At 38.9% G+C, this 17,259-nt stretch overlaps 1 protein-coding gene across 3 annotated transcripts in view; it reads left to right on the forward strand.

Annotated features, from left to right (window-relative positions):
• The window catches only part of RNF130 (ring finger protein 130), a 113,380-nt gene that overhangs the window by 87,286 nt on the left and 8,835 nt on the right, over positions 1-17,259 (forward strand). The window contains exon 8 of one of the 3 annotated variants that reach the window (XM_016147752.2): positions 2,806-2,931. The exons of 1 other annotated variant lie outside the window; for it this stretch is intronic. In XM_016147752.2, coding sequence (XP_016003238.2) covers positions 2,806-2,810 — 5 coding nt within the window. In that variant the 3' untranslated portion in view covers positions 2,811-2,931. Of the gene's footprint in view, positions 1-2,805; positions 2,995-17,259 lie in introns of those variants that run through there. One more of the 3 variants, XM_016147750.2, reaches the window with a different exon arrangement.

Here is a 17,259-nt window from a genome sequence, read left to right on the forward strand (position 1 = left end):
AGTATTTCTGATTTGTTCCAACTTTTTTTGAGGAACATTAACGTATCTCAGTATAAAAAGGTCTGAATAGTTCATCATTTGATGTCTTGGGGTTGCTTATCTTAGAAAAAGAGGAGACTGGGTGATGCAAGAGCTGTCTCTAAGTATTTGAAGGACTCCCAAAGATGAGTCCTAGCAAGAACTTCCTGTACTGGGCTCTCTTGCTCCCCACGTGGCCCCATTTAATGCTCACAATAATCAGATGGCGACTGAGTAGGGCTCAGAGGCCACACATCCCATGCAGACTGGAGCTCTGGAGATATGCCCAGGGAGATAAATTTCCACTTAATGTGCAAAAGCACCTTCTGCCAATCAGAATTGCCCACCGTGGCGTGGACGTCCTAAGAGCTAGTGAGCTTGCCAGGCGCTGCTTATTAAGGACAGAGGCTGCAGGACGAGCTGCTCAAAGGCAGGTCCTGCCCATGGTGGAAGTCCAAGGCCCCTTTTGGTTCTGAGAGTCCCTTCTGAACTGTGTTCCCAGGTGTTCCTTCCTGGACAAAATCAGAGCCAGAGGACGGGGGCTGGGTTCTCTGCTGGTCACTTCCTTTAGAACTTAAAAGTATCAAAAGCAGTGTTTTTAAAACTTCTTATTTTTACCATTTCTCACTGTAAGAAGTACATTTTACATTGTGACCCAATGCTCCCATGTGTATAATTGGAACCAGAGTTTGACAAACATTTTCCTTACACATGCAGTATTCTCTGATCTGTTCTCTGTACTTCGTTGTTGTACTGTTAAAGATAGCGGTGAGCACCTGCATTGATTTTACAATCCAATAACAGGTGACAGTTTGTGATTGGTGAAACACCAATCTAAACTCTGAATTTTTAGTTCTCAACTTAATACCTTTTACTCACATTTATGTGTATTTACTCACAGCTCTGTGTATTTTCTTGAGATAGCCTTTTTTTGTAGCAATACCAGCAAAGATTTGGACTTTCCCCAGTTTACTCATGAACTTTTTTTCCCTTGTGTATTTACATCTCCTTTTAGCCACTCTGAGCCTGAGAAAGATACACAGAGGAGTAACCCAAGGCCCCAGTGGACTGGTGACCCCCAAGAAATGCTATAGGAAGAAGGGCATGGCACTCAAGCCCTGGGTTTCTGGTTCCACCTCTTTCCTTGACACACTTGTCTCTGACCACTCTAGAGAGTCATGCTCCAAATTGTGGTTCAAGAGACAGATGTGGTTTTTTGAAAACATGATGACAGTAAGAGGATTAAAGGCAATGGGACCTTTGATTAGATTCTGCTGTCTTTGACAGTGGTCATTTTTTTTAATTCTCGGAAATACCTTTAGTGTTATGGCTGCTTTAGTGATTTAATTTCTTGCAAAGACAGCAAAATAAAGTAAGTTGAAATTTTTTTTGATTAGCCCATTAAAAGCCCTTATGTTTGATATCCAGCTTCTTTGGGGAAATATCACGAAGACAATGTGTTATCTTAAATAGGACTACCATAAATACTAAAGCGTGGGGCACAGCATGCAGGTGCTAGGAGTGGCCTTTTCTTCTCTCCAGGGACAAGGACCACATGCACCCTGCACTGACAGGGACAGGAGAGCGAGGGAGCGCATGTGTGCGGTGAATTCTGGCTCAGCATTACAGCCCCGGGGCACTGGCTGCTTTTCCCTGAGGGAGTCAAAAAGACTTCCTGGAGGGGGTGTACTCTGGAACCAGGCCAGGCATAAGGAAGGCACAGACCGAGGGAAAGCAGAGTTGTATTAGGGAGTTATATGGCTCGATGTGTCTGCTATAGGTGATGGTGTCAGTAGTAGGCAAACTTTGGAGTTTGGACTTTATCCTTGTAAACAGTGAGTAATGTCTAAGGCTTTTCAGCAAAAAGATGGTTTCTGATGGCATAGTAGAAGTTGCTGTGGCATGGTAGAGGCTGGAGGCAGGTGGATAAGTTAGGTAAAAATACGAAGTTGAAGGAGGAAGTCTGTGTGATAGGGGAAGATGAAATCAGGAAATGCTGGAGAATGGTATGATAACGAAAGATGAAGTGGTTTGAAGTGCAGACCTGGAACTCAGCAGAGAGGAGGGAGAGCAGAACCAAAGACACAAGTGGGACCATAGAAATGAACCAGACTGTATGAGGGTTCAGGAAGGGTGGTCCCACAGCTCTAAGCTGCAGAGCGGCAGCATTAACCTGAGGGCAGTGCAGGACCGTTGAAAGGCTTGAGGAAAGGCTTGAGGCACCGTCAGGTACCTGATCTATGAACAGATGAACGCACACATGCACGCGCGCGCGCATGCACACACACACACACACGAACGCAGCCTAGGGAATTCCCCTCCGAGAGCCTTACGTTCCTGGAAGTCTGGACTCTTCAGATCTGATTTCACAATAAATAATGACATTCTCGTTCGAGGTATAAAGGGGAAAGCACCTTTTAAAGTAAACAGCTGCAGATTTCAGGACACTCTGCATTTAGAGCCTGTTTTCAAACCAGGAAAAGTTGTAACTTGTGTGATTGTCCCTGCATTTTTAAACAAGATGCTGTTAGCCCATACTTTTCCCCACACTTCTTCTGAGAGCACTGACACACACCTAAAACGATGTACCACACGACCACAGACCTGAAGTCTGGGTTCAGGAAAACTCTCATGGCTACTGGCTTTACCAGATGGGGCTGGGAAATAGTTGGGAACAGACTCCAGGGCACCCTTCAGTTAGGGTCACTTTCTCTGTTATTTTAAAACATCAACAACTACCTTTTCACTAATTCTTGACCTCTGTCTTTTTTTCTTTTTGTTTCATAGGATAGAATGGTTTTGAAGAAGAAAAAAACTGCTTTCTGACTGATTGCCTTGAAGGGAAAAAGAACCTATTTTTGTGCATCATTTACCAATCATGCCACACAAGCATTTATTTTTAGTACATTTTATTTTTTCATAAAATTGCTAATGCCAAAGCTTTGTATTAAAATAAATAAATAATAAAATAAAAAAGACTGTGCTATTGAGTGTTTTTCACCCGCCCATGTTTGGAAAGCTGATTTGAAGATCATATACCCAAATTCCGTGTTTCAGAGACAGAACGTGTTCGTGACTCCTCACGGGAGGGACAGTGACACTGTTTCTGTTGGTATTTGTCCTCGGCTCCTACTCTGCCCAAATAGGACCCAAGCGTATGGACGTCTGTGTGGCAGTGCCCCTCAGGCACATGTTACCCCATTTTGTTTTCTTCAAGGTCACCATTTATTCTCTGAGAATTTCTTGCTCCTTTGTTTGTGGTGGTTCTGCTTCCAACGAGACTGTCAGCTCCACAGCAGCAGCAGGGACTCAAACTGTCACTTGCCACTGTGTCCCCTGTACCTAGTAGAGTGCTTTGCACCCAGTAAGTGCTCAATAAATATTTATGGAATGAAGGGATGAATGTAAGAAAATTTTCCAAAATACGCACCAATTAATGATAAATGATATCTGACTTTTTAAAACCTAGTTTGTATAGCATTCTCTTTAAAACAGCAAATTCTAAAAAGTTGGAATAGAGCAATTTTACATGTATAAATCGAATACTTTTGCTTTACTGATGAGGAAAATATTGAAATATTTTGTTATATTGAATCATATGCTTGAAGGATTACCAGTATATGTAAAACAGTTTGAGCAGTGAATTCTCAGCCTTCCATCTCAGCATACCTCAGGATGAGAACATATATCCATTGATAATGGGTTGAAGATTTTTTTTCCTTGTTTTTTTAACCAAGATATAATTCACATACCCAAATTTACCTTTTTAAAGGGTGAGCTATTTCAGTGGGTTTTAATATATTTGCAAGGTTGTGTAACTGTCAGAACTATATAACTCCTGAGCATCTTCATCATCCCCAGAAAAGAAGCCCTGTACCCATGAATGGTAACCTCCCTCCTCTCCGCTCCCCCGCCATCCCAGAAACCACCAATCTACTCTGTCTCTATGGATTTACCTATTCTGGACATTTTATATAAATAGAGCCATACAGTATGTAGCCTTCTATGTCAGTAATGTTTTCAAGGTTCATCCATGTGTTGCATGTATCAGTACTACATTCTCTTTTTTTAGCCGAATAATATTCCGTGGCATAGCTATACCACGTTTTGTTCATCTGTTCAGCCACTGATGGATGTTGGGTTGTTTCTACTTTTTGGCTATTGTAAATAATGCTGCTATAAACATTTGTGTACAGGTTTTTGTGTGAACATATATTTTCAGTACTGAACATTTCTAGATATGGACTTGGTGGGTCATATGGTAACTCTAAGTTTAAATTATTGAAAAATTGCCCAGCTGTTTTCCAAAGCAGCTGTAAAATTTCACATTCTCATGAGCAATGTACACGGGTTCCCTTTTCTCCACAACCTCACCAACACTTGTTTGTTGATTTATTGGCAACGACCGTTCTGACAAGTGTGAGGCGATACCTCACTGGTTTGAATTTGCATTTCCCTGATTGCTGATATTGAGCTTTTTGTATATATGTTGGCCATCTAGATATATGTCCTCTTCAGAGAAATGTCTGTTTAGTTTCCCTGCCCATTTTTTACTCAGATGGTTTGGTGTTAAGTTGTATGAGTTCCTTACATATTTTGGATATTAACCCCTTATGGGATATAACATTGGTGAGTGTATTCTCCCATTCAGTAGATTGCCTTTGTGTTTTTTTGCTGGTTTCCTTCACTTTGTAGAGGCTTTTTAGTTTGATGGAAGTCCCATTCATTTATGCCTGCTTTTGTTTCCCTTGCTTAAGGGGTCATATCCATGAAGATAATTCTAATATTGTTATCAAATAGTTGACTACATATATTTTCTTCTAGGAGTTTTTATGGTTTTATTTCTTACATTTAAGTCTTTAATCCATTTTGAGTTAATTTTTGTATATAATGTTAAGAGAGAGGTCTAGTTTTATATTTTTTTGTATGTGTCCAGTTTTTCCAACACTTGTTCGAGAAACTGTCATTTTTGTTGTTGTTGTATTTCTTTGCCTCTTTTGTTATGGATTAATTGACCATTTCACTGACGGTTTGTTTCTGGGCTCCCTGTTCTGTTCCATTGATTTATTTGTTTTTGTGCCAGGACCAGATCGTTTTGATTATTATAGCTTTGTAGTATAGTTTCAAATCAGGGAGCCCGATACCTCCATTTTGTTCTTTTTTTCTCGAGATTGCTTTAACTATTTGGTCTTCTGTGATTCCATATAAATTTTAGGATTATTGCTTTAGTTCTGAGAAGAATGCTATTGCTATTTTGATAGGGATTGTATTGTACCTTTTAGATTGCTTCGGGTAGTGTGGTCATTTTAACAATATTAATTCTTCCAATCCATGAGCACAGTATATCCTTCTCTTTATTTGTGTCCTCTTCAACTTCTTTCTTCAGCATCTTATAGTTTTTTTAGAGTACAGGTCTTTCACCTCCATTATTAAATTTATTTCTAGATATTTTATTCTTTTAAATGCAACTGTAAATGAGATTGTTTTCTTAATTCCTCCTTCTGATCATTATTAGTGTATAAAAATGTGACAGGTCTATGTAAATTTTGTATTCTGCTGCTCTGCTGAATTCATTTATTTTTTGGTGGATTCTTTAGGGTTGTTTATATATATTTTGTCATCTGCAAATAGTGACCATTTTATTTCTTTCATCTTAGTGCATATGCCTTTTATTTTGTTTTCTTGTCTTATTGCTATGGCTAGGACTTCCAATACTATATTGAATAATAGTGGTGAGAGTAGGCTTCCTTGTCTTGTTCCTGATATTAGAGGAAAAGCTTTCATCTTTCCACCATTGAGTATGGCGTTAGCTGTGGGATTATCATATATGGCATTTATCATTTGGAGGTAAGTTCCTTCTATACCCAATTTGTTGGGAGTTTTTATCAAATGAATGTTGAAATTTATTAAATGCTTTTTCTACATCCACTGAGATAATCATGATTTTTATCTTTGGTTTTGTCGATATGATGTATCACATTAATTCTGTTCTGAATATTGAACTATTCTTGTATCCCTGGTATAAATCCAACTTGATCATGTGTATGATCTTTTCAATGTATTGTTGAATTTGGTTTACTGGTGTTTTGTTGAAAATTTTCACATCTATGCTCATCAGATATATTGGCCTGTAATTTTCTTTTTGGTCTGGTATTGGTATCAGTAATGTTGTCCTCATACAATAAGTTTGGAAGCATTCCTTCCTCTGCAATTTTTTTGAGTAGTTTGAGAAGAATAGGCATTAATTCTTCTTTAAATGTCTGGTAGAATGCACCTGTGAAACTTGGGCTTTTGTCTGTTGAGAGTTTTTTGATTACTGTTTTAATCTTACTGCCAGTAATCAGCCTGTTCAGATTTTCTTTTTCTTCCTGGTTTACCCTTAAGTAATATATTTTTAGAAATTTATCCATTTCCTCTAGGTTGTCAAATTTCTTGGCATATAATTGTTTCTAGTATTTCCTTTGTATTTCTCTGGTGTTGATTGTAATCTCTCCTCTTTCTAATTTTATTTATTTGAGCATGTTCTCTTTTTTTCTTGTTGAGTCTTGCTAGAAGTTTGTCAATTTTGTTTATTTCTGCTCTGATTGTTATTGTTTCCTTCTACTTACTTTGGATTTCGTTCTTCTTTTTCTAGTTTCTTTAGGTATAAAGTTAAGTTGGTTTATTTGGGATTTTTTTTCTGTTAAGGTTGGCCTGTATAGCTATGAACTTTTCTCTTAAAACTGCTTTTGCCGCATCCCATACATTTTGGAAAGTTGTTTTCATTTTCATTTGTCTTAAAGAAGTTTTTGATTTTCTGTTTGATTTCCTTGTTCATTCATTGGTGATTTGATGGTATGTTGTTTAATCTCCGCACGTTTGTGTTTTTTCTAGTTTTCTCCCTGTAGTTGATTTCTAGTTTTATGCCCTTGTGGTCAGAAAATATACTAGATATAATTTCAGTCTTGTGAAATTTGAGGCTTGTTTTGTGACCTAGTATGTGGTCTCCTCTTGAAAATGTTCCATGTGTACTTGAGAAAAATGTGTAATCTGCAGTTTGGGGATGAAATATTTGATAAATGTCTATTAAGTCAGTCTGGTCAGATGTGCCATTTAAAGCCAGTATTTCCGTACTAATTTTCTGTCAGATGATCTTTCCATTGAGGTAAGTGGAACATTGAAGTCTCCAGCTATTACTGTATTACTATTAATTTCTGCCTTTATGTTTATTAATATTTACATCTGTGTCGAGTATGTAGATATTTACAATTATTATATCCTCTTGTATTGACCCTTTTGTCATTATGTAATGTCCTTTTTTGTCTCTTTACATTCTTTGTTTTGAAGTCTGTTTTGTCTGATATGCGTATTGCTACCTCAGCTTTCTTTTGATTTCTATTTGCATGGAATATCTTCTTTCATTTCTTCACTTTCAGTGTGTCTTTTGACCTAAAGTGAGTCTCTAGGAAGCAGCATATAAAGGAGTCTTGTTTTTTTTTTTATCCATTCAGCCACCCTATGTCTTTTGCTTGGAGAATTTAGTCCATTCACATTTAAAGTAATTATTGATAGGTATGTGCTTACTGCCATTTTGTTAATTGTTTTTTAGCTGGTTTTTTTCTCTCTATTTTTTTCTTCTTTTGATTTACAGTTTTCTTAAGGTTTTGTTTAGGTTCCTTTCTCTTTATTTTTTGTGTATATTTTATAGGCTTTTGGTCTGCAGTTACTATGAGGTTCCATATATCCATATATGGAGTGTGTGTGTGTATATACACATATACGTATATGGTCTGTTTTAAGCTGATAGACATTTAAGTTCAAATGCATTTTAAAGTACTACATTTGTATTCCCCCTTCCACTCTTTATGTTTTTGGTATCATGTTTTATATCTGTTCTATGTATCCCCTGACTATTCTAGTTATAGTTAATTTTGCCACTTTTGTCTTTTAACCTTCATATTAGCTTTTTAAGTGGTTGATTCACAGTGTTTGTTATATGTTTGCCTTTACCAGTGAGATTTTTTTCTTTCCTATATATTCTTATTTCTGGTTATGGCCTTTTCTGCATAAAGAAGACCCGTTAACATTTCTTGTAAAGCCAGTTTAGTGTTGATGAACTCCTTTAGTTTTTGCCTGTCCGGGAAACTCTTTCTGTCAGTTCTGAACAACCTTGCTGGGTATAATGTTTTAGGAAGTAAGTTCCTTTCTTTTAGCACTTTTCATACTTCCTGCCACTCCCTCCTGGCCTACAGAGTTGCTGCTGAGAAATCAGCTGATAGGGTTTCCCTTATATTTGACTTGTTTCCTTCTTGCTGCCTTCAAGATTGTCTCTTTATCCTTAACTTTGCATTTTAATTAGAACATGTCTTAGTGTGGGTGTTGTTGAGTTCATCTTGTTTGGCACTCTCTGTGCTTCCTGGCCCTGGATGTCTGTTTCTTGCCCCAAATTAGGAAAGTTTTCAGCTGTTATTTCTTCAAATATACTTTCTGCCCCTTCTAATTCCTTCTCACGTTTTCTTCATTTCAGTTATTATAGTCTTCATCTTCAGTTGTTGTATTCTCATCGAAATGGTTCTGTATTACGTTTTTATCTTTGTTGAAGTGCTGTCTGAGTCCTCTGTTCCACTCTCAAATTTGTTCATCATCCTCATGGCTGGCTGTTTCTTTGAATTTTTTATCAGGCATATTACTTATCTTCATTTTGTTAGAGTTTTTTGCCAAGACGTTTTCTTATCCCTTCATTTGCGGAATATTCTGTCTCCCATTTTGTTTAACTTTCTATGTTTGTTCCTATCAATTCGATAAAATAGTTCTCTCCTCCAATATTGCAAAAGTGGCCTCTATGTAGACCATGTGCTAGGTACCATGTGCTAGATGCTTTGGCCAGGCTGGTGTAGTCAGGGCAGATGTTTGTGTGCCACATGGCCAGAAGTGGGTTCTGGGCTGGACAGCCTGGTGTGCCTACGCTTCCTGCTCTTCTGCTCCAGGCAGGGCTGCCCACTTGCATGCAGAGCGCCCCCGTTGCTTTGTCTGTTGACTGAGCTGGGTCCAGGCTGCTCTGAGTGTACACATCTCAGCATCCTACTTGTTCTACACTTTCTTCAGGTGGGGCCATCCTGCGTGCAGGTACCACAGCGGTTTGCTAGTCCTGCACTCTCTCTAGTGGGAGAGCCTCATGTGTACATGCGACCCACTGGGCACATGCAGCAGCATCCTGCTGCGCCCACTGGGTCAGTCTCCAAGTGGAGAGGCCGCGTGTGTGCACGCTGTGGTGTCCAACTCCTCCTGTTGGAGCTAGTTCTGGTGGGGTGGCTGGGAATGTTTGTAGCAGCCCTGCAGATCAACCAGAGAACCTGGTGGAGCTGCTGCCTGCTGTCCAAGTGCCTGGGAAACAATGGAGCCCACTGGTTTTCTCCCCCACCTTCTCTGTGCAGGGTGCCTCTCTCTCCCTCTCCTCCTCCTCTCTCCTTCCCTCTCTCCCTTCCTCCTCCTCTTCTTCCTCCTCCTCCTCCTCCTCCTCCTCCTTCCTCTCTCTCTCTCTCTCTCTCTCTCTCTCTCTCTCTCTCTCTCTCACACACACACACACACACATACACGTGTGTGCACACACACATACTTGTTATGTAGAAGCTGTTCACTTGGCCCTCAGTTGAGTTGTCTCCCAGGAGAATTGCTCTAAATACAGATGTACATTCCATGTGTTCTTGGGAGCAAAGTAGTATCATCTTAAGTCTTCCAATCCATAAACAGGGAATGTATCTCCATTTATTTAATTTCTATAGAAATGTGATTGATTTTTATACATCGATGTTTTATCCTTGCAACCTTGCTGAACTCATTTGCTAGCTCTAATATTTTTTTTAGTGGAGGCCTTAGAACTTTCTATATACAAGGCCATGTAACCTGTAAATAGAAGTAGTTTTACTTCTTCCTTTCCAATCAGAATGTCTTTTATTTTATTTTCTTGCTTATTGTGTCTGTCCCAAATTTCCGCTAGTGGAATGTTGGATAGAATGTGGTGCAAGCAGACTTCCATGTCTTGTTCCTGATCTTGGGGAAGAAGCTTTCAGTCTCTCACTATTGAGTAGATATTAGTCGTGAGGCTTTCAGAGATGCCCTTTATCAAGCTGAAAAAGTTCCCTTTTATTAGTAGCATGTTGAGTGTTTTTATCATGAAAGAGTTTTGAATTTTATCAAATGCTTTTTCTGTGCTGATCATGATGATAGTGTGGGTTTTGTCCTTTATTTATATGGTATATTACATTGATTGGTTTTCATATATTAAACCACCTGGTATTCCTGGGATAAATCCCAATTGGTCATAATGAGATTATGTTTTTATATGTTGCAGTATTCGGTTTGCTAGTATGTTGCTAAGAATTTTTATGTCTGTATTCATAAGGGTTATTGGTCCGCAATATTCTTTGCTTTTGGTGTCTTTCTCTGGCTTCGGTCTCAGGGTAATGCTGGCATCGTAGAATGAATTATGCAGTATTTCTTCCTCTTATATTTTTTTAAAGAGTTTGAGGATTGGTGTTAATTCTTTGTTTGGTAGAATCACCAGTGAAGCCATCTGGTCCTGGACTTCTTTCGCGGGAACTTTTTTGGTTCCTGACTCCCTTTCTTTACTTACAGGTCTATTCAGATTTTTTATTTTTAGTTAAAACAATTTTGGTAGTTTGTATCTTTCTAGGAATTTGTCCGCTTCATCTAGGTTATCTCATATGTTGGCATACAGTTGTCCATAAGATTCCCTTATAATCCTTTTTATTTATGCATTGTCCCCTTTTTCATTCCTGACTTTAGTAATTTGAATTTTCTTTTTTGCCTGGTCAGTCTAGCTAAATGTTTGTAAATTGTGACCTTTTCAAAGAACCAACTTTAGATTTCATTGGTTTGTCTATTTTTACTTCCCGTTTTATTAATTTTCACTCAAATCTCTATTATTATCGTCCTTCTGCTTGCTTTGGGTCTGGTTTTTTCTTTGTTTTCTTTTTTCTTGTAAAGATTAGGTTACTGGTTTTATGTCTTTTTTAGCATTAGCATTTACAGCTCTGAATTTTCCTCTAAGCACACTTTTACCCATCTGTAAGTTTTGGTACAGTGTAGTTTTTATAGCATTCATCTTAGAGTATTTTTTAGTTTCCCCTTTGATTATTCTTCTGGCCCATTGGTTATTTAGGAGTTTATTGTTTAAATCCCACATATTTGTGAATTTCATGAATTCCCTTCTCTTATAGATTACTAATTTCATTCCATTGTGTTTGGAAAACATTGTATGATTTCAATCATTTTGAATATATTGAGGCTTGTTTTATACCTAACATGTGGTCTATCCTGAAGAATGTTCCATGTGCACTTGGGGAGAATATGTCTTCTGCTGTTGTCGGGTGGAGTGCTCTGTTAATGTCTGTTACAGCTGGTTGGTTAATAGTGTTCTTCACAGCTTTTCTTCCTTTATATTTTATCTAGTTGTTCTTTCTGTTATTGAGAGCAGGGTATTGAGACCTCTAGTGATTATTGTTGAATTGTCTATTCCTCCCTTTGACTGGGTCAGCTTTTGCTCCATGTATTTGGGGCTCTGTTGTTAGGTGCATGTGGATTAAAGGATTTTTAAAAGCCACAAAAGCTATTCGTTATGTCTTCGCCCACTAGATTCGCAGGTTCAGTGGCCTTCCAGGTATCCAGCCAACTCTGAATGCTGGAAAGTTTCGCAGAGTCTGTTTGGCCTTATTCTCCAGAGTGGACCTGTAGTGTTGACATCAATACCTATAAATTTTTTTCCTTCTAACAATGTTTTCGTAAATTAGTGGTCTAGTCCTCCCCACCAAACCTTATTCCAGTAGAAATCAAATTAGTGCTCCCTTTCCTCCTGTTCCTGGTTTTGGTGTGTTGTTATTTTCCAACACCCAGGAGACAGGGTTGTTTAATGACAGCGTTTCTGATTCTATTAACTTAATGTACCTTCGTATCACTTCAAGTCCTAGCAGAGAGCAATACTTTTTTAAAAAATCTTAAGTGCTGTTCAGGGCCAAATATATAAAAATTTTACCAAAGCTAAGAAATGAAACGAGTGGATTAATAAGATGGGCTTTTCATCAATATTAGGGAAGATTTGTCATCATCCATTGAAATCAGAGCCGTTGTATTTGTGGCTTTGAGATTTAATTGATATCATGAAGTTTTTACATTCAGTTATGGTCTCAGTCACCAAGGAAGTTGTGTCATTGGTACATATGTGTACGTGTGCTCCTTGAAGTGAGGTTCGTCCCTTAGAGCCAGAGTTAGAATTAGCATCGAAATGTGGTTACGTATTTCTTCATGGGCTTGATACTTATCAACTAGTAACTCAGCTTTGTGAATAGAAGCAGTGAATAGAGTTGAATAATTTCTTGTTTACTATTTTAAGAATTGGAAAATGACCAGAAATTAGTCTGGAACAGATGTGACATTTCAAACTCTTCTTTGACAAACTTTTGTAATGCATGAGGCATAGATTATTTGTGTGTGCGTGTGTGTGTGTGTGTGTGCACGCACACGCATGCGTGCTTAACATACAAGTGTTGTTCCAAAGTATTTTATTTGGGGGAAGCCTCTGTGTTTCCAATAGATTAAAAGTTGGTAAGAATTTAGCCCAAAGAGCCTCCATAGGAATGTAGCTCACTGAATCCTACCTGGCAGCTTCAGGTAGCCCAGGTCTCACAGAATTAAATCTGATTTCTTGTTAGCCAGCTAGATTGTAATTTTAGACTTTTTAAGTAGTTGAGGAAAGATCCTGAATGTTCTTTGATTTTTTTTTTTAATCTACCAGATTATCTGATTTTGCTAAGTTCCTTATCAAGGCAGTTAAAAGTGAACTTAATGTCAGCAAATAGAACAAAGAGTCCAGTTGAATAGAGACTGCCTTTCTAGATCTCTCTGCTATGAAGCTGGGCAGGAGAGAACTTAAGAAGAGCTAGCAGTTCAGATCACATATAACGTGCCAGATGCCATGCTGAGTGGTTCACATGCATTGTAAGTTTGATCTTGGCGGCATCTCAGTGAGACAAAGTGTAGTTACCTTTCTCTTTTACAAATGAAGAAACTGAGACTTAGAGAAGGTAAAGTAACTTGGCCATTATCTACTTAACCTATTAAGTAGCAGTGAGACCCAGCAGCCCATGGTCATTGTTCCTAACCACTGGCCACCCGCCAGCCCTGAGATAGTGAACCAGCATTCACTAAGTTGTGCGTAGTTCTCGCACTTGAGGAATTCAGAGTCTCAGAGGGGGAAAAAAAAAAGGAAAATGAACAGGGAGCTATTTGAGGGCAGAACTAGTGTGTTCTCCCTCTCTATACACAATGACAAGCACAGTTATTTTAAAAATACATATTAATAATAGCTAATATATAGTGTTTATCATGCAGTAGGCACTCTTCTTTATCAACCCCATTTTACAGATGAGAAAACAGGCTTAGAGCAATCCAGTAACTTGCCAAAGTTACAGCGCTAGTAAGTAGCGGCTAGTCTCAGTGCATTCTGGCTCCGGGCTCTGTGTTCTAACCCCGTTTCATTTTGCCTGTTCGAGAAGCTCACCAGGTGGATGCAGCAGGCTGTGGGGCACACTGGCCACTGGACCTGTGTGTGCCAAGTGCAGTGGGAGGAGAGGCTGAGACTTGTGATGGGGTTGGGTTTAGGATATGAGCAGAGCTGGTGAGAGAAGTATTCTAGGGCTGGATGGTGATCCACTATCACAGAGCATGGCTCTTCAGTGGGGAGCCATGAGGAAGCGCATGCATTTTTTAGATGCAGACTGGCTCCTGAAATTAAAATAATGGGGTCACTAAAGAAAGCAGCTAGAGGTGCTGGTTTAGCCATTACAGTTCATAAGCTGCCTTAAGCCAACAGGTGAGAAATAGGATTAAAACAGTTGAGTCAGTGACAAGGGGAGATTCTAGAAACCCATGGGTAAGGAGATCTCTGGGAAGAATTTACTCAGCGTGGGAGAGCGTCAGAACAGCAGAGCTGCATCAGTACATTAGTGTTAATGAAGTTTTTACTGAGGAGTCAAAGAAAAAAGTAGAGCTAGTGCGGCCACAGAACACCTGGCCAGTCTCTGATGAGGCTTCGAGAAACAGGAAATCTAGTAAATCTGTAAAAATTGTACAGTGCCTTTACTCTTGTTTTCTTTAAAGTGGTTCATAAAAGTTCCTTTTGAGGAAAACGTCAGTTGGGCTTACCTAACCAAGCGTTTTCCCACCCTGGGTCAGGAAGTGGTGTCTCGCTGCCTTATGTCTCAGGGTGGCACGTCTTCCTGCTTAGGCTGCCCCAGATCAGCTCAAGATCAGGTCAGAAGGGCCCCAGCAGGGGGGAAACCTGACCTGACCCTCCCTGCTGGAGGCCCTTTTCTTGTGACCCCACCACACAGAACACATGACAGAGAAAAATAGCCCAGACACACAGACAGAAAATCATTCCGAATTCAAAGGCGCAAGTGATTTATTCTCTTCAGAGCCAGAAAAATGCATTTCTACACCTTGCTTTTGGTCATATACTTATCATAACTTCAGTAGAGGGAGTCACGTCTTAGGGGTTTCGATTAGTTTGTAAAGGCAAACAGGAAAATGTCCCGATTATGTTTGAAAATCCCTCAGATCACAGTGAAATGCTGATGAGAAGTACAAGGGACTACAACTTACTCGTAGGAACATCAGAGTCATGTACTCCTCGTGTCCCTGGCATGGCAGGACAGGCACTCCCAGTGTGGAGTCACAGGCAGAATCAAACATTCGCTCTTCCTCCTCTTCTCCCTTTCTCTCCTGGCATTTATTGTTGAATGGGTGCAAATGCACATTAAAACTTAGGCTCCCACACTCTGCACTGGGCTTCCAGCTGGAATCTTCTTCAGCTGGAAGCACTGCGAGATGCCAGGACAGAGGAGAGTTCACAGCAGCGGTCCCCAGTATTTGGGTTCCTGTGGAGGCCCAGCACCACTAAGCTTTGGGCAGAACACATTGAATTTCCATCAGCCCTCTCTACTTCACCAACATGGCCAGCTGGGTTAACTGGTGCTTTCAGGTGGCTAGGGTGAGTCCCAGGTTAGCACCTCCCTGACTGGGTCAGCCACTTAGCCTCTCCCAGCCTCACTTTCTCCCCAATGGAATGAAAGGTGTAGTAACAGCCACCCAAGAGCTGTGAGAATTAGAAAGGTGATGTTCGTGGAAGTCCCTGGCATAATGTTGCCCAGTAATGTTATTCCTTCCCGAAAAGATGAACTGGTCCACAAAACAGGATCCGTAAAAGTCCTTCAGCCCAGGAGAAGGCCCCTACTTCTAAGGCTTTCATTCATTCTCGACTAAAACTGAATCAAAGAACGAGTGCTTAACAAAATTTGAAACCAAGAATATTGGAAACAATAGATTATCAAAAAAAAAAAATATATATATATATATATATATATATATGGACCATAATATTCTTCCCCAATAGTTGGAGATTATTCCACACCAGTACATACAGATCCATCTGTATTCATTGTATATTAAATCAGTTCTCAATTGATGGACATGTCAGTTGTTTAAAATCATAATCTTTATGAAGGCCATGCAACTACCAAAACCAATATATAGAAATAGCAAGTGGTGGTTAATTTCAGGCTTCTTGATCGTTTCTTAGTGTGAAAGCCCTCTTTATTACGTGCTGAGATAATGCCCAGTTAAAACTATTTGGATACAAATTAGTGATCTCTAATGGGGACAGTATACATCCCAATCAACTCAATTTTGTGGAAGTATTTATGGGCACATTGTGAAAAGACTAAAATATATCTCAGTTGTACTCATGAGTAGTTTGTGGTCTGGGGAAGAAAGACATAAAAGAACAAATACCACATAATCAGTTACTTATATTTTACAAATAATTGCTAAATCTTTTTTAATTGCATTAATTGATTTCAGGATTCTATGATCTAGAAGGGACTTTAAGCCATACTATGGGAACCCAAAGCCACTAATAATAAGCTGATTAGGTTCCTGCTTCTGGCAATATTATACTAGCTTTTGCAGTCCAACAAGCATATCACACCAAGCACAACCAGAAAATAGAAAAGCATTTTTTATTAAAATTCTGTTTTAAGACATTGAAGATCTATAAATGTGGTGAGGACTTTAGGAGCCAAGATCCCAGAGAATAGGTAAGGTCAACACTGGGCATTTGAGGCATTTGCTGATTTGTAAACAATAGCTGTAACATGGCCAAGGTGTAGTGGCTGAAAGACTGAAAGAGGAGGAGAGCTCAGGTAATCTTACTGTGCCTGTGAGACCAGACTTGGAGTCAGGGCCCACCAAGGAGAATGAGCCCTGACAAACACCCTAAGCTTTCCATTGAGATCTCCAAATCTACGCCCTGCAGCTAGATGAACCAGAATTTTTGACTAACTGCCTCAAAGAATGAAGCCCAATTCTGTGTCTGCTTGATTTCTAATCGAATTGAAGTGATATTCCCATGCCCTAAAAGTAATATGTTCCTTCCCTAAATGATTGGAATCAACTAATATGCTATGCTTCTAAGTAACTCATAAGTCAAAGAAGAAATTGCAGTGGAAATTATTTTTTAAATTGTAATTGCTGACAAAAGATGACATATCAAAACTCATGTGATGCCGCTAAAGCCATGATAGAGGTAGACCTGTAGCCTTAAACGTATATATTAGAACAAAAGAAAGGCAGAAATCAGTGTTCTAAGCATTCCTCTCAACATCAAACTAAACCAAACAAAGGAAATAATAAAAACCATAAATTAATTCAATACCAAACAAATATATACTAGGAAAAACTAACCAAGCACAAAGTTATTTCTGTGAAAAGACCAATAAAATTCACAAACCTCTGCTGACCAAGAAAAAGACCTGAATGACCGATATGTGGAATGAAAAAAGGACATCATTACTGAGCCTACACACATTAAAAATAAAAATAATTAAGTTTGTAGAAACAAAGTTGAATGGTGGTTGGAAGTAGGGAAAAAAGGGAAGTTGTTTTTTAATGGGTTTAGAGTTTCAGATTTGCAAGATGAAAATCTTCTGTTTCATAGCAAATCTGTTTCAGAACAATGTGAGTAAACTTAACACTATTGATTTGTACATGTAAAAATGGTTAAGATGACAAATTTTATGTTTATAATAAAAAATTTTGATGAAAATATAACAACATGATGCTAATAGATTCTTAAATTTAAATGAAATGGACAAATTCCTTGAAAACTACGAAGTACCAAAATTTACA

This window comes from Rousettus aegyptiacus, unplaced genomic scaffold, assembly GCF_014176215.1.
Source record: "Rousettus aegyptiacus isolate mRouAeg1 unplaced genomic scaffold, mRouAeg1.p scaffold_m13_p_7, whole genome shotgun sequence".
NCBI classification, from domain to species: domain Eukaryota; kingdom Metazoa; phylum Chordata; class Mammalia; order Chiroptera; family Pteropodidae; genus Rousettus; species Rousettus aegyptiacus.